At 38.4% G+C, this 15,396-nt stretch overlaps 1 protein-coding gene across 1 annotated transcript in view; it reads right to left on the reverse strand.

Annotated features, from left to right (window-relative positions):
- The window catches only part of Hdac9 (histone deacetylase 9), a 792,898-nt gene that overhangs the window by 16,361 nt on the left and 761,141 nt on the right, over positions 1-15,396 (reverse strand). The window contains exon 25 of the mRNA XM_051144941.1: positions 2,196-2,343. Within this exon, the coding sequence (XP_051000898.1) occupies positions 2,196-2,343 (148 nt within the window). The remainder of the gene's footprint in view (positions 1-2,195; positions 2,344-15,396) is intronic.

The following is a 15,396-nucleotide window of genomic DNA, read 5'->3' on the forward strand; positions in this document are numbered from 1 at the left end:
ATATGAGTTGGCCAAGAAAAGGGCCGCCTTACCCAGAATCCAAGGATGGAATGAGTCATCTCACTCCAAACACCAATATATCTCCAAAATATCTGGCAAGAATTTCCTATAAAAAGAATTTGCCTTTGCTCCTTTCCATCCATTTAACTCAGATTTTTTTTTCTAATTTTTCAATTTCCTGTGTGATTACAATATTGCATTCATAACAAAGGCCCAGGGGCATTGCCTTTATCTTTGCCTGCTGAGCATGGGGACAATTCTGATAGCAATCCCTGGTCAATCTCTCGCTTTCTATCCCACCCCCCACCATCCATTTCATGAAAGTTTACACAGTTTAGCTGAAACACAGGGTCTTGTGGCTCTCAGTTTCTTCTGTCCCTTTGTTGAAGGAAATAAAAATTCACATAAAATAGTTCAAGCCAAACCATTTTTTTCCCATAAAAAACACAACAATCACAATTGGCACAATCTGTCTAATAAGAATAAACAGACATGAAACCAGGCTTGCACTCTGCCTCACTGCCATGAGGACACCGGTGTTCACATTTCCTACATGTGGCCGGTGGAAGATTAGTGTCACTGTGGACTAAAGCTGGGTTAATTCTTATAGACCATAAGAGCCAAGCACATGATTTACCACAGAATAAGCAAATATGCTGTAGAGGGAACTCCTCTTGCCAAAGTGCCACAATTTTTATATTGCTCTGGGTCCACAACATCTCATATTATTGTTAATTATTCCAAGCTCTGCAATTTCATGGGCAGAATTACTTAGAATTCACTTCACCCAGGATGAAATTCACCTCATTCTTCTGTATTAAATGGATTCTAAAGAATAGCCTTGTTCTTTTATATCCAACACTAACAGATGTTAGTTTCCCCAGCTTTATGGGCCTCAGATGACAGACAACTAACTGGTTTTGGCCTTGGGAATAATTGCAACACCTCTGGATTATGAACTTGGTTCAGCTTTTAGCTGGGAACAGCAGGAGGCTAGTTCATAATATCAAAAATGTAAAATGCGTTTTCCCTTCTCTCCAGATACTGCAAGAAAATGCCATCAAATTCAGTGATATGCAAGGGCTCCCCGCATTGAACAGCGTCTCCTAAAGGGGAAATAGTAAGAAAGAAGACAGACATAAAAACAAAATCTCTTATTCAGTTTATCAACTGTTTGGGTCCAAACAAGATGTTAAATCCATTACACTTGGAGTAAAAGGATGTCAGGACGCTTCACTTTTTTTTGTATTTGGGGAGTAGGGGGCTCTGTGTAATGAACGGTTATGTTACCGACGGAGGGAGTTTGAGTTCCTTCTCAGAAGCAACCTAACAGTGAGTGCAAGCCCCAGAGCTTCGGCTGAGTCTTGCCTGACACATGCCTCTTGCAATCAGCTATGGAAAACACCATATTGGCTTCACACTCACACATGCAGTATGCCGGGGGCACAATGCACTATAAAGCAATATTGAATGTAGCGTTGCCACCAGGATGAGGGAATGGGTAGGAAGTGTACAAACTGGCAATGATTTCTTAGAAAGTAAACAAGCAAGCATAATCTGATGTTAAGCCTACATCCTCCACCATCTATGTACATATGAGAACAAATTAAGAACATTCTCCTCCTGAAATACAGAATACAATCAGGCTCAGTTCTCCTAGTCCTCTCCTAACATGCCTGTCTCCTTGGCAAGTTCCTTCCATCTTTATCCACTTAGACCTCAAGGAGACTCACATATGCACATAATTGCTGGCCCATGACTAGCACACACACACACACACACACACACACACACACACACACACACACACACACACACAGCTTCTGCCTTCCTGTGTTCACTTTGTTATATCAGAAATTTCAAATGATGGGAGGAGGAAAGGAAACATCTGGGAAAGCAGAGATAAAGAGGGGAAGAAGCTGAGCCCCCAAGCAGCTCTGTTCACAGTGATCTGCACTAAATTACCCAACAAGGAGTGATTTTTCTCACTCATCCTCTCTCCTTCTCTGTGAACCCACCTGCTCCAGGTCTGTTTTACTCAGGAAGAAGAAACAGTTGAGTTCTCCATGGCCTTTACCATATACTCTGTGGCTTTGGAAAAACAGGTAGAAGAGGAAGTAGGAAGAAAGTTCCAGAGTAGAAACAATGAGTCTGGACATCACTGAACATGTGATTTCCCCAAGCTGGGTCCATACCTGCCATCTTCCTGAGCAAATGGCTGTTCCACATCTACTGTCAGGGAAGCTAGTGCAGAAACGGTCTCTGTCTCCTCTTGCAGCTGAGAACCAGGCAAAGCACAGCCCTCTGAAACAGCCACCATCTTGATTGACTTCCAATATTTGCCTAGAAAAAAATTCACATTTTAAGGGAACTTTAGTTAGATAAATAACAATCACAATATGATTACATGTTCAAGTCTTTTTGTTATTTAGTTGTAATTTGGTTTCTGAACTGCTGTGATTAAGTCCTTTTCGGGGATCTAAGAAGGTCAAGTTGTGAAGTACTCATATTCCCAAGCCAAGATCTCCATCTTGCTTGGAAAGCAATAAAGCAAGGTCCATGGTCTAATGAACGTGCTAACAGAATGGCAGCTGTCCCTACAACTAAATAAGCAAACTTTAGGCATCATGCCCTTTGGTAAACCCTCAAGAGACCAGGAGGTAGGAGTTCTGCTGGAGGAAAATGAATGAAACAGTAATGTTAAAAGTTGCTACATAAATGATTAACTTTAAAAAATGAAGTTGGAATGCCAAAGAAAAAGAAAAACAAGAGCTGCCTGCATGCATTGAATGGCACCTTTGCCAGAACAATCAGGTTTGTTAGTCCTGGATGTTCTTTCATTCTCAATCTCAGGGTGTGTACTAGAACAATAATTCATTTAAAACGTTAATATATGCTTTCACTGACGTTGGAATTCATCCATGTTTCATGTTAATCTTTCTTCTTTCCTTCCTTCCTTCCTCTCTCTTGTTCCCTTCCTTCCTTCCTTTTTTTTTTTTTTTGTGTGTGTGTGTGTGTGTGTGTGTGTGTGTGTGTGTGTGTGTGTATTTTATGGCACAGAAGAAGAATGAGGAAAGTGGCTCATTTCTTGTAGACATGCCAATTGGATACATATCCTAGAGCAAATGCAAAGGTTTTACAGTTGCTAAGGTTAATTTTATTTGTTTATGTTTTTATTTAATTATTAAGTGTTGGTATCAAAGAAACCAGCACAGAGGAAGAGAGAGAAAGAAGGAAGAGAGAGAGAGAGAGACAGAGAGATAGATAGATAGATAGATAGATAGATAGATAGATAAGAGAAAACCAGAACCATATATGGTTTTGGCATCCTCTCAAAACCAATCATTTTAAAGTACAATATCCCCTTCATATCTCAACCAATAGGTGCTTTCCTGGCTGGAACTCCCCTGCTTTGTGGCACTGGGAGGGATAGGCACCTATAAATTTACCCTCAGCTCAAAGTTTGAGGCTCTTTCTGAATACCTCTGCATTGGTGATGGCCAAAGCCTGTCTTGAGTCAAAAATTAAAAGCTCTTCTTGTGCTTGCATAGGTATTGAGTCCTGGTGGTCTTTTGGGGGGTCTCAAAAAGTAGGTACATCATTTGGGGGCTCTCTGGGATCCCCTAGACTGCCAGGATCCCAAACCAGAGGACCCAAACCAGGGTAAGCATTGGCCAAGCTTCCTAAGTGTCTTGTCTTTGTGTCTTTCTACTGTGGCCTCTGGTGAGTTCTCAAAGCAGTGTGAGCTTGCAGCAGGTAGCAGAGCTTACAGATAACTTGGCTATGTGAGGTTGATGATAGGCCCTGGAAGATGTTCTGGGATATCACTGTCACAGGGGCCTGGGGGATGTCCTAGACCCCAGGAAGGATGGAGAGCCTCAAGAGTGGAACACTGGGTTCCAATAGTGGGATTCTGGGTCCCAAGATGGAGATATTCTAGTTGACTGGGGATAGCCCTCCACCTACATTTTATTTTTGGATCTTTTCACTCACCTGGCAGAATTTGTTGTCTGGCCTTGTGTTTGTCTGTCTGGTTATCTGTGGTAATTGTTCTTATTTTTTTGGAGAAGACTGAGACATACACCATGGGACAGACTCCATCTACACCTCTGTACTTAATTCTGGCAAATTTCAAGAAGACTAAGGCTAGAAGCCATAATTTTTCTTTTTCTCTCAAGGAAAGCAATTTACCACCCTCTGCAGGTCCAGGTGGCACATGGAAGGAAACTTTAGCCTGAAGATAATCAAAGAAGTCAAACGAGTAGTCCTCAGACTCAATACGGCTTACCCACACCAGTTCCCTTACATTGTGGTCTTGGAGGACCTTCTATGCAACCTCTCACCTTAGGTCAAATCTTTCCTTCTCCCTAACCCCTCAGATCTTATTCTGGGTGGAGGAGTCTTCCCAAACATGGAGGGCCCTCCAGGATCCCCTATCACAAACATGGGGGCTTTTGCATCCTTGCTGGTACAAGACTCCTGAGCACTCAGCCATCAGTGACACTCCCTGCTCCACACCTGCTTGTGCTCCCAATGGCTTGAGTGTGCAGTGTTTGGAGATGGGTAAAGCAGAGTTAGCAATATCTGCCTACTCCCTCCTTGTCTTTTAAGATGTCCCACCACTTCTGCTGAATAAGTGCCACGAGGACTTAGGAAGCGCAGGGCTTTTGGGCAGCTGCAGTTTGGCCTTGGAGAAATTTTTTTAAGCTTGCAGTGGTCACAAGCCTGGCCCTCCAAGTATGGACACTGGTCACATGATCTGGGACACTGCTGGATAGCCCCAGCTCTTGCCTGCATCAATTGGGTTCAACAGGTGACAAGGTACTTTTCCCTTGAAATTACTGCTAGAGAAAATTATACACACACACACACACACACACACACACACACACACACACACACATATATATATGTCTTTCTTAAATGTATAATGTATGTGGCCACTATATGTTTCATTTAACTTGCTTTATTTAAATGTAGAAATGTATTGCATTCTGTATTCCTTGGTTATAAATTACTGGTTATTGGAGATGGTTAAAAATCTTTAACATACGTAACAAAAAGATTAACTTAAACTTGTAATTTAGAGTTGGAGCCATTAAGCAGCAAGTGGCCTAAGCCAACATGTCTCTAAAGGTTTTTATGTAATTTTTGACTTGCATTTAAAATTAGACTTATAAAAGATAGAGTTTAAAACAATGTTTCTTTAATAAGGTATTAAAGCTTCACTTCCAGGCTATATAGCTTAAGATTATACTGTGAACTCTTATCTAAGAATTTACAATTTGCTTATTGGGTATGATGTTTAAAATGTAAGTTCAAACTCTTATTTAGAACATATATGTGTATATGTGTTTGTAACACACATGTTTTTAAATAGCATACATGTGGACTACATGATTTGTAATCTGCCATGTGATTCTACCATCTTGAAATAGCCACATGGTCAGCCACCATGTTGATTCAGTGAATAAAAGGGTGGGGCCATAGGCTCTCTGCCATCTTGGCTAAGGGCAGTCACATGACTAGCAGCCATTTTGGTTGTGGAAGACTCAAATCTCTCTATTGAAGGTTGCCAACTGCATTCAGTTGCCTTGCTTAGCACCAAGAGCAACCTCTGTCCTTTAAGCTAGCTTTTGCTGTCCAGTCTTAATGATAAACTATGGCAGAGTCAGCAAGATTGCCAGTCGATCAATGGACTATATCTATGATTAAAAGTTTTGCTTTGGTATTAGTTGAGAAATATATTTAAAGTTGTACTAGTAACTGATGCAGTTTATGGTCAGCTATATCAGTGAATCAGTTGCCTGATAGTTAATGAAACAATTCCAAAAGAATGATGCTTCATTCTCTAGGTGGGGTAGATGGTTTTTGGTTGTTCAAATCTTTGTATATTGATACAAAGTTAAGGTTATATTTTGATTACAGCATACTATGTATCAATTCTCTTAAGATATCATGCCTACATAATTCTTAAAAACGATATGTGTAGGTCCAGTCCTTTTAAAAGGTGCTATCACAAACTGTTTATGATAATTAAAGTTATGGTCTTATTATATAATAGTTCAGTTAATCATAGGTGTTTTCTAAAGTAATCAGCCAATATATACCTAAAAACAAACAATTGAGATATACTAAGATTAGACAGATCTGGTCCTCTAGCACTTACCTGCAGATTATAGAGTATAACGTTCTGTTTTATGTTCATAAGATGTAGTTTAGAGCAGATAGCTAAAGACAGACAAGGATTGAGCACATATATGCTGGCCCTCAAACTTGTCAGAGATCTGCTGAATATGGCATTAAATATATTTAAACTAATTATAATAGAATCCTACATCCTAGCAGTAACTGGCCCAAGGTATCTGAGAAGATTTGACACAGCAGATGACTTCAACTCTGAATTGTGGTTTCTGGCCACTGAGAAAAACTGCTACATGGATCAGCCTAACTGTGGACAAACTAGATACTCAGAGAGTCGTTGTCTCATGCTGCTGATTATGAGGTGAAGTCGATTTCTTCCATGTTCTCCTTCCACAGAAACAGCCTATTATCTTCTGTGCCTCTGTGCCTGACGGCCAGAATGTCTCTCCCCATGGTGCTGTGTTACCACAAGAAACAACTGTCTAGGTACCAGGATATGGTCAGTCATCTCTGTCATTTTGGTTGGTACGTAAAATTGTCTTTGCTGGAATTTATCCTTCTCGGGTCTCTGATTACATTGATGGCTAAGCTAATTGTAGCTTGACAATTAGAGAACAATTAGATCCACTGTTAGTATATTAGTCAACTAATTAGCTAGTTAAAACTACTAGGTACTAGGTCTCTTATTAAAAAAGGCAAAAGGGCTTGCCTTGCTCAAAGGCTTCATGTAAAATAGTAAAACATTTTCGGTGTGACTTTTTATTAATCCTTCTTTTATATGACTGCACTCAGTATTCAATTGCCTGTGATTCTTGGTGAATAACTGGGAAAAAAAGGGATGTAGTTTATATAAGGTCTGCGGATATGAAAGTTTAAGTTATGTGAAGCTGAAGAATTTGAGGGTCTGACAAAGTGTTTCAAGTTGATAAATGCAAGTTATAAAGGAAATATTTGGGGGTCTAAGAAAGTGTTTAAATCTAGGTTACTGTGAGTTATAAAAGTTAAAAGATCTTAAGAGAAGTTTTGAGACATATAAATGCAAGTTGCAGATTTTAAATACATGAAAAATGGGATAAGTAGAGTTCCGATAGGCTACTAGGGCACTGACTATTTATTAACCAGTCCCAGGCTCAAGATTTTAATTTCTCTTTAGTTATATTCTAAATATAGACTTAAGGGTACTTCTCATCATGCTAAAAACATGTCTGTTCAATCTGTATATCAAGTCTTCTAGACTGAAAAAAAGAATATTCATGCTTTTACTGGAGTATGGGTTTCAAAGGCATAAGTCTACTCCAGTTGTCTTATAGAAACAATTTTAACTCCTATCCCTAGATACAGCAGATTTTTACCTAACATACTGCATCCAGAGATGCTGAGATCTGGACCTGCTGGAAACTGATATAAGCCAGTCCTGCAGATGACTACTCCCTGTCTCTTCAACTAGATCAGCTAAACAGATGATTTTGATAAGTGCCCCATTAGCCTTTGACTAGCTTTCAGCCTTTCTAGGCCAGACTACAGCGCCCCTAATGTCAGCAGGAAGCAATTACAGAAGACAATGACTTCTTCACTTGTTTCCCCACTTTATAGGCTGAAAGGCTAAGTCAAGGGTAACTCTCTGGCATGAGGGACAAATGGCTACAAGAAAATAGGCTTTTAGTTCTGTTTAAACAAGTCGTGCTAATATCAGGTCCCTTATATCAAGCAAAGATTGGGTGTCATCGAGATAGTGGTCATGAGGCACAGTGCCTGGTCCTACAACAAGCCAACTCAGAGGAATAAGTTTCAGGAAGACCCATGACTGGCCCTTCAATGAACCTGTCAGAGTGGGGAATGATATAACAGAAGAAATAAAATTAGATTTCAGTGTCACCTGTGGCAAAGGTTAGGAAATTGGCCTACAGGAGACAATCTGGCCAGCTACAGGGAGGAACTAACAGCCAGTCTGTTGCATTCCTTTTCTCCCACAGGAGAGAGAGAGAGAGAGCAGAGCAGAGGAGAGCCATTACGGCTTTGGCATCCTCTCACAACCAATCATTATAAAGCACTATATCATTTTCATATCTCAACCAATAGGTGCTTTCCAGGCAGGAACTCCCCAGCTTTGGGGTGCTGGGAGGCATAAGAACCTATAAATTTACACTCAGCTCAGAGTTTGAGGCTCTTTCTGGATACCTCTGCATTGGTGATGGTCAGAGCCCTGGTTGAGTTGAAAATGAAAAGTTCTTCTTGTGCTTGTATCAGCATGGAGTCATGGTGGTCTTTTTGGGGGTCTCGTGATCTGGGTACAGCAATCTTATCCAAGTCAGAAACGACATATTCTACCACCAACTACGTACATCTGCATTGAGCTTCAGGAAATATCATTATTAAGCATTATTTTAGTATATGACAGCTATAAAGCTAGTGCTCCACACACTTGGTTGTAGGCAGTTGCCATGAAACTGTAGACTACTGCAGTATCTATAGGATCCAAGGGCTTGGTTTCCTTTGCCAAGTATTGTATATGTTTGTTTAAGAAGAGAGTTCTTGATCATAAAAGAAACAGACATATTTCCATCTACCAGATGATGAGGAAAGACAATATGAATTATTGATAGCAACCTCTAAGGAGAATTACTAAAAATGATGGTCCCTTGGATGTTACTAAATGCTTACTAGTAGCAGGGAGGCCCTAAATTGTTGAGGCTTTTTTAGATATTATTTAACATTATAAAATATAATGCAAAGTTAAGATTAAAGTTTAGCGTTTATCCAAATATGTGAGTTACTTATTCAGAAATAACCCAAAACTTTAAATTCAATCTAGACAAAATCTAACAAAACAAAGGAAAAGTCAACATTAGTAATACAATGATAGGCCACTATCTATTCATAAAAGAGAAAAGCTTAAATGGAGGTAGGTACAACTTAGACAATGAAATATATTGCCAGCTCAAACCCTATAAATCATGGGTTACAGTTCACATGATGTGTAGCTTTTTTCTTTTCTCTTCAGAAACAGATGTTTAAAAAATATATATCTAATGGCATGGGAGTAATAACATCATTAGCACATAAGAGAAATGAGCCATGGTTTTGGAGTTTTCAGGGACTGACATTTATACAGTAAAATATTAGTAATCTGCCACTACTGAGTGTTCCCTCCTATAGCAATAGAACTGGCAGAAGAGAGGAGCTTTCCACAAAACTGGAGGAACACCATCCCTCTTCAGTCATATCCTTATTCATTTTTCCCACCATGTAAATCTTGCCACTTTTCAGCACTTAAAAAAAAAAAAGAACTATTTAGCCTTCACCATTCTGAATTTTTGTTTTATCTGGCAATGGGAAAGTGAAGAATGAATCTACAATAGAAGCATAAAGTAGATAGTGGAATGCAGCCAGGCCAGAGCAGGAGGTGTGATGTGTAGACAGTTTTTCTGGGTCAGAGAGGATGCCAGGAGGGTGTCTTGCAGGGATTGACTGGAGGAAGAAACAGATTACTCTTGGTATGGGCCAATTGAAACAAACAGGTAGCATTTGACTTATGGGAGCTTTGTGATGGAAATAACCCACTGACCTTGAAGCTTCTCCCATCAGAGCCCACTGTGGGCTCGAAACTTCTGGACTTGCCAAACCTCTCCCTTCAAATCTTGGAGCTACTTGGCCATGGACTTGTAGATTTCACTTTCTTGCCACTTGGATGAGATCTCTTCATCCTTCCACACCATGTTTTCCTAGGTAGAAGGCTGGTTACTGACTCCAACTATATCAACAATTAAGGTTGATGATAGGCCTAGACCCATAATTCTGTAACTTCTGATTTTTGTTTGCAAATTCTCTATAACTTGTTAAAAACACAATCTTTATAGCTAAATGGAGAATTTTATAAGGATCAAAAATATTGTATAGGTATAAAAATAAAGATACTCACAAAATTTGACATATGAATTTAGTCACCAGTTAATGTTATCATACAAATTAGTACAATTTTGCCATTAGTGAGGCAATTTTTTGAAGCTAAAAAGGACTAAAATAAAAATCCTATTTCATGTGTCTAAATATTTGTTGGCCAACAAATTTTATCTGTAAGACCTACAAAGTAGTGCTATTCAAATTTTATTTTGACAGCTAAAGTTCATTTTAAGAAACAAAGCTTATGTAAACCATTTCTTATAATGACAATCTGAATATTAAAAAATAACATAGCAAAATGTGCTTCAACTGAGAAATGGTCTCATAGGCTTGTATTCGAGCGCTTGCTCCTCAGTGGCTACTGCTGTTTGGAGGGTAGAGCCTTGCCGGAGAAGATGAATATCACTGGGATGACTTTGAGAGATTTTACAGCCTCACCTACTTTCTGCTCTCTCTCTCTCTCTCTCTCTCTCTCTCTCTCTCTGTACAATTACCCAGCTTCTTGCTCGTGTTACCATGCTGCTGTTATCACTGAATTTATCTCCCTAGAACCAAGAACCCAAATAAACTCCTTCTTCAAGTTGTTGTTGTTTTTTTTTTTTAAATCAGATTTATCTTATGACAGCAACAAAAAAACAACTGACTCACAAGGTTATACTTCCTGGTATGTAGTTATGTGTGTTGCTCAGTCTATGGCAAGGCTCTATCCCTTATATAGTTACTATCTACCAACACTGTTATAAAAATATATTTCTGGTTTGATGAGTTCTGAATATTATAAACTGGTATGTGACATTGCTTGAAATTGTCTATAGAACTAAATATTATGGATAATAACTCTGAAGGTTTTTTTTTCTTTACTGCTCACTTGCTTAAAAAGATTTCCTATATCTGCTTTCATTTGTTTAAATGCAGCATGACCATTCCATTTTCTGGTGTCTTTAAAGATTTGATTTGGTGATACTCAATGTGATTTTACTCATGCTAAATTGTTTGAGATTTCCTGAGTTCTTAGATCTGAGAAATGAAATAGTTTTCTTATTTGTAAAAACCTTTTCTATTATGTCTAAATATGTTCCATCACATGTTACTTCTTTGGAACTGCACCATAGACAGGTGAGAACGGATAAGGCCCCTACAGCACTCATCTGTCTCTGTTTTCCTTTTCTTTGGGCACATTGACTTAGTATTTCTTCAACTTCACTTCTATTTAATAGTTTTGTTTCCTGAAGAAGAGCATCCCATCAATACACCAACACCTTGTGCTGTGTTTTCTTTTTATTTCAATGCCATATGTTTTATTTTTAAGACTTCTATTTGACATTTTTATGTTTTCCATAATTCTTGTCACGTCATTTGAACTCTATATATATCAGAAACAATTTTTTCTTTAATAATCTAATATTAAAGCGTTAGAAGTTCAGAAGCAGGGAAAAGGAAAGGTAAAGTATTTAGGAAGGACAGCAGGCACACTAGCACCAGCCAACTTCAAGGACTTCACTAAAGTAAATTCTTAAATTCATTTCTTAGAAATAAAAATTCCTACTTAAAAACGATCAAATGATCTAAAGATGTACTTAATGAAAGAAAATATATAGAATACAAATAACAGACACTGAAATCACTAGAAAAATGGAAATTAAATCCACAGTAAAATTATCACCAAGCACCCTTCTGTATGGCCAAAGGCCAAAGGTACAACACTAACCATTGATTAAAATGAAGGCCACTTTCAAATCATTTGCTAGTGGGACTATAGAACAGCACAGATACTGTGGAAAACTGTATAATAGTTTTTTTTAATGAGCTTATAATAAAAGTTTCTTTAAGAACAGTAAATCTGGGGCTGGAGAGATGGCTCAGTGGTTAAGAGCACTGTCTGCTCTTCCAAAGGACCCGGGTTCAATTCCCAGCCACCACATGGCAGCTCACAACTGTCTCTAATCCTGATTCCAATGGCTCTGACACCCTCACACTAAAATAAAATTAAATAAATTATTATATATATAAAAAAAAAGAACAGTAAATCCCACTCAGGCATTTACTCTAGAGAAATTAAAACTTGTGCTTATACCAAATTTACGTGTGAATGCTCATAGGACTTTATATAGAGTTGCCAGAACTAGAAATGACCCTGATGTTTCACACTAGGAAAATGGATAAGTAAACTATGGTTTATCCTGACAATAGACACTATTCAACAATAAGAGGAGTGAACGAGTGACAGACAAATATGGACAGAAAGAGGTGTGGGTTTTGAATGGATTCAAAAGTAAAACAAACCAGGCACTAAAGGACATATATTTTCACTATTGTATCTATATGCCTTGCTGGGAAAGCTGAAAGTGTAGACCAGAGAATAAGCTAATGGTTACCATGAATTTACAGTGATGAAGGAGCCAGATGGCTATATATAGGCAATACTAGAGAGATGTTCAGAGATAGGCTGAGTTATCACTACAACGGTACCATCTCTCTCTTTGAGTTTGGGTGCAAGCCACCTGCTTTGTCACTCCAGCAGTGGTTGGAACTCAGCAAATTTTAGCCTCTTGTCCTCAGTAACACTCGTACTTGAACATTTTTACCAGAATATGGAATTCAGAAGAATGATCTGTTTTGCTGTTACATTTTACTGTGTGACCAATTGCCTGTTTGCCTATAACTGTCCAGACCAGTGCTCGGGAGGACTGCATACAAACTAACATATAGTTTTCACCCCACATGATGTGATTCTATATATTTACAAATAACAACTATGAATACTTAAAATCATACAACTATTCATTAGTAGAAAGAAATTGTAGTGTTCATAAATTTCTAAAAATAACTAAACATTTCTGAAAAAATTTTCTAAAAAAAAAAAATAGGGTATGGGGAAACTCTAAATGGAAGACAAATGATAAATAATGTGACTAATTTCATTATAAAAGGTAACATTAACATGCTGAAAAGAATAGAGGAAGAGTATTCAGCTAACCTGAATAATTAATTTTTTTAAAGATTTTATTTGATTTGGCATATACATTTATATTATTACACACACACACACACACACACACACACACACACACACACACACAAACTACATACAGCAAGAAGAACCACAAAACAATCAGGAATTACATAAATGTTGCATTAAAGATATTTGTCTAATTGTATTTGGCAACCCTGCAGAAAACATCTTTCCTATCTTGGTGAGTATAAAATTCTGAATGAAAATCAGCATCTATCATATCTCATTTCTATCTACTTAAAACATCTCTCTAGAACCTAAAAACATCTTAAACCCTAAACAACTAGGCTTAGTTGTAAGACTAAACTATCTGGTCTTCAACCCCATCAGAGACATGAGAAGGAATAAAACTGAATTACCTGAATGAATCGGAAGTACAGTTCAGCAGCTTCCAAAATGAAAAAAAAAAAAAAAAAAATGACAGGGACAGTTTGCTGCCCGAACAATTACCCAAAACATTATAATGTTGGAGCATCTTCTTCAGCTTTCTGGCCTGATATATGTGACAGACATATTTGTGAGGCAGGAACTGTTGAGGACTTGCTTACCCTGTCTTGACAGAGTTTGGCCGGCTTCTCTGCTTGCATCCAAGCTTGCCCATTTTTAGGCAGAATTCTGTCTGTGGCAGAAATGAGGGCATTTTTCCCAGTGGCTTGTTTGCCAAATCTGAAGCCACCTCCATAAGGGGGTTCTTTGATGCTCATCATCTTCTTGAGGTAGGCTAGGTGTTGCCAGAAGTTAACCTGGCTTGGCGGTGGTTAATTTCTTGAGTTCTTCGTATATTTTGGATATTAGCCCTTTGTTGGATGTAAGGTTGGTGAAGATCTCACAGTCTGTAGGCTGCCATTTTGTTGTGTTGATTGTTTCCTTTGCCTTGCAGAAGTTTTTCAGCTTTATGAGGTCCCATTTATTAATGATTGATCTTAGAGTGTTAAACTGTTGGTATTCTGTTCAGGAAGTTTTCTCCTGTGCCAATGGGTTCAAGACTCTTCCCCACTTTTTCTTCTAACAGATTTAGAGTGTTTGTTTTTAAGGTAAGGTCTTTAATCCATGTTGACATTAGTTTTGTGCATGGTGATAAATATGGGTCTATTTGTGTTTTTCTACATGTAGCCATCCAGTTAGACCAGCACCATTTGTTGAAATCCATTGTACACATTTGGCTTCTTTGTCAAAAATCAAATGCCCATAGGTGAGTAGGTTTATTTCTGGGTCTTCTATTTGATTCCATTGATCAACCAATCTATTTCTATGCCAGTCCCATGCTGTTTTTATTATGGTTGTTCTATAATACAGCTTGAGGTCCGGGATAAAGATTCCTCCAGAAGGGCTAATATCCAAAAACCAAAGAACCCAAAAAAATTAAACACCACCAAGCCAAATACCCCAATTGAAAAATGGGATACAGAGCTAAACAGAGAATTCTCAACAGAGGAATATCAAATAGCTGAGAAACACTTAAGGAAATGTTCAACATCCCTAGTCATTAGGGAAATGCAAATCAAAATGACTCTGAGATTCCATCTTACACCTATCAGAATGGCTAAGATAAAAAAATTCAAGTGACAGCACATGTTGGAGAGTGTGTGGGGAAAGGGGAACACTCCTCCATTGCTGGTGGGAGTGAAAACTTGTACAACCACTTTGGAAATCAATCTGACGCTATCTCAGGAAATTGGGAATAATTCTACCTGAAGACCCAGCTATACCACTCCTGGGCATATATCCTAAAGATGCTCCACCATACAACAAGGATGTCTGCTCAACTATGTTCATAGCAACCTTAATTATAATAGCCAGAATCTGGAAACAACCTAGTTGTCCCTCAACCAAAGAAGGCCTAAATACTTTCTAAAACAATAGTTTTGACTAGATGGCACAAGGCTAAGACCCAAAGACTATTCTCTAGTTTGGTTAGTGTTTCTGATGGTCTAGATTATCAAGTCTGAAACTGGTTCATATGCACATCAGTTAAAACTAGGTATATATGCTGGACTGGATGTGGTAGCACACCCCTGTAATCCCAGCACTCAGGGAGGCAGAAAGCAGCTCTGCATTTCCAAATACATTTTACTTCAAAAGATCCTGAGCTCCTTGGAGATGAATGTAAATCTGAGACTGAGGAAGGATGACAGTAACTTTCTGTGTCAACTTCAAAGTAGTTAAGCTGCCCTCACATTTCTTTCAATATTACTCTGAGAGTATTTCTAGATGAGATTAACATTAGACTCAGTAGACTCTATAAAATAAACAAATACATAATTCTCCCCAGTATTGGTGTCTTACATAGAACACAAGGCTAGGGAAATTCTCTCTTTCTCTGCATGGGGACATCAATG

Source organism: Acomys russatus, chromosome 1 (genome assembly GCF_903995435.1).
Source record: "Acomys russatus chromosome 1, mAcoRus1.1, whole genome shotgun sequence".
Lineage (NCBI taxonomy): Eukaryota > Metazoa > Chordata > Mammalia > Rodentia > Muridae > Acomys > Acomys russatus.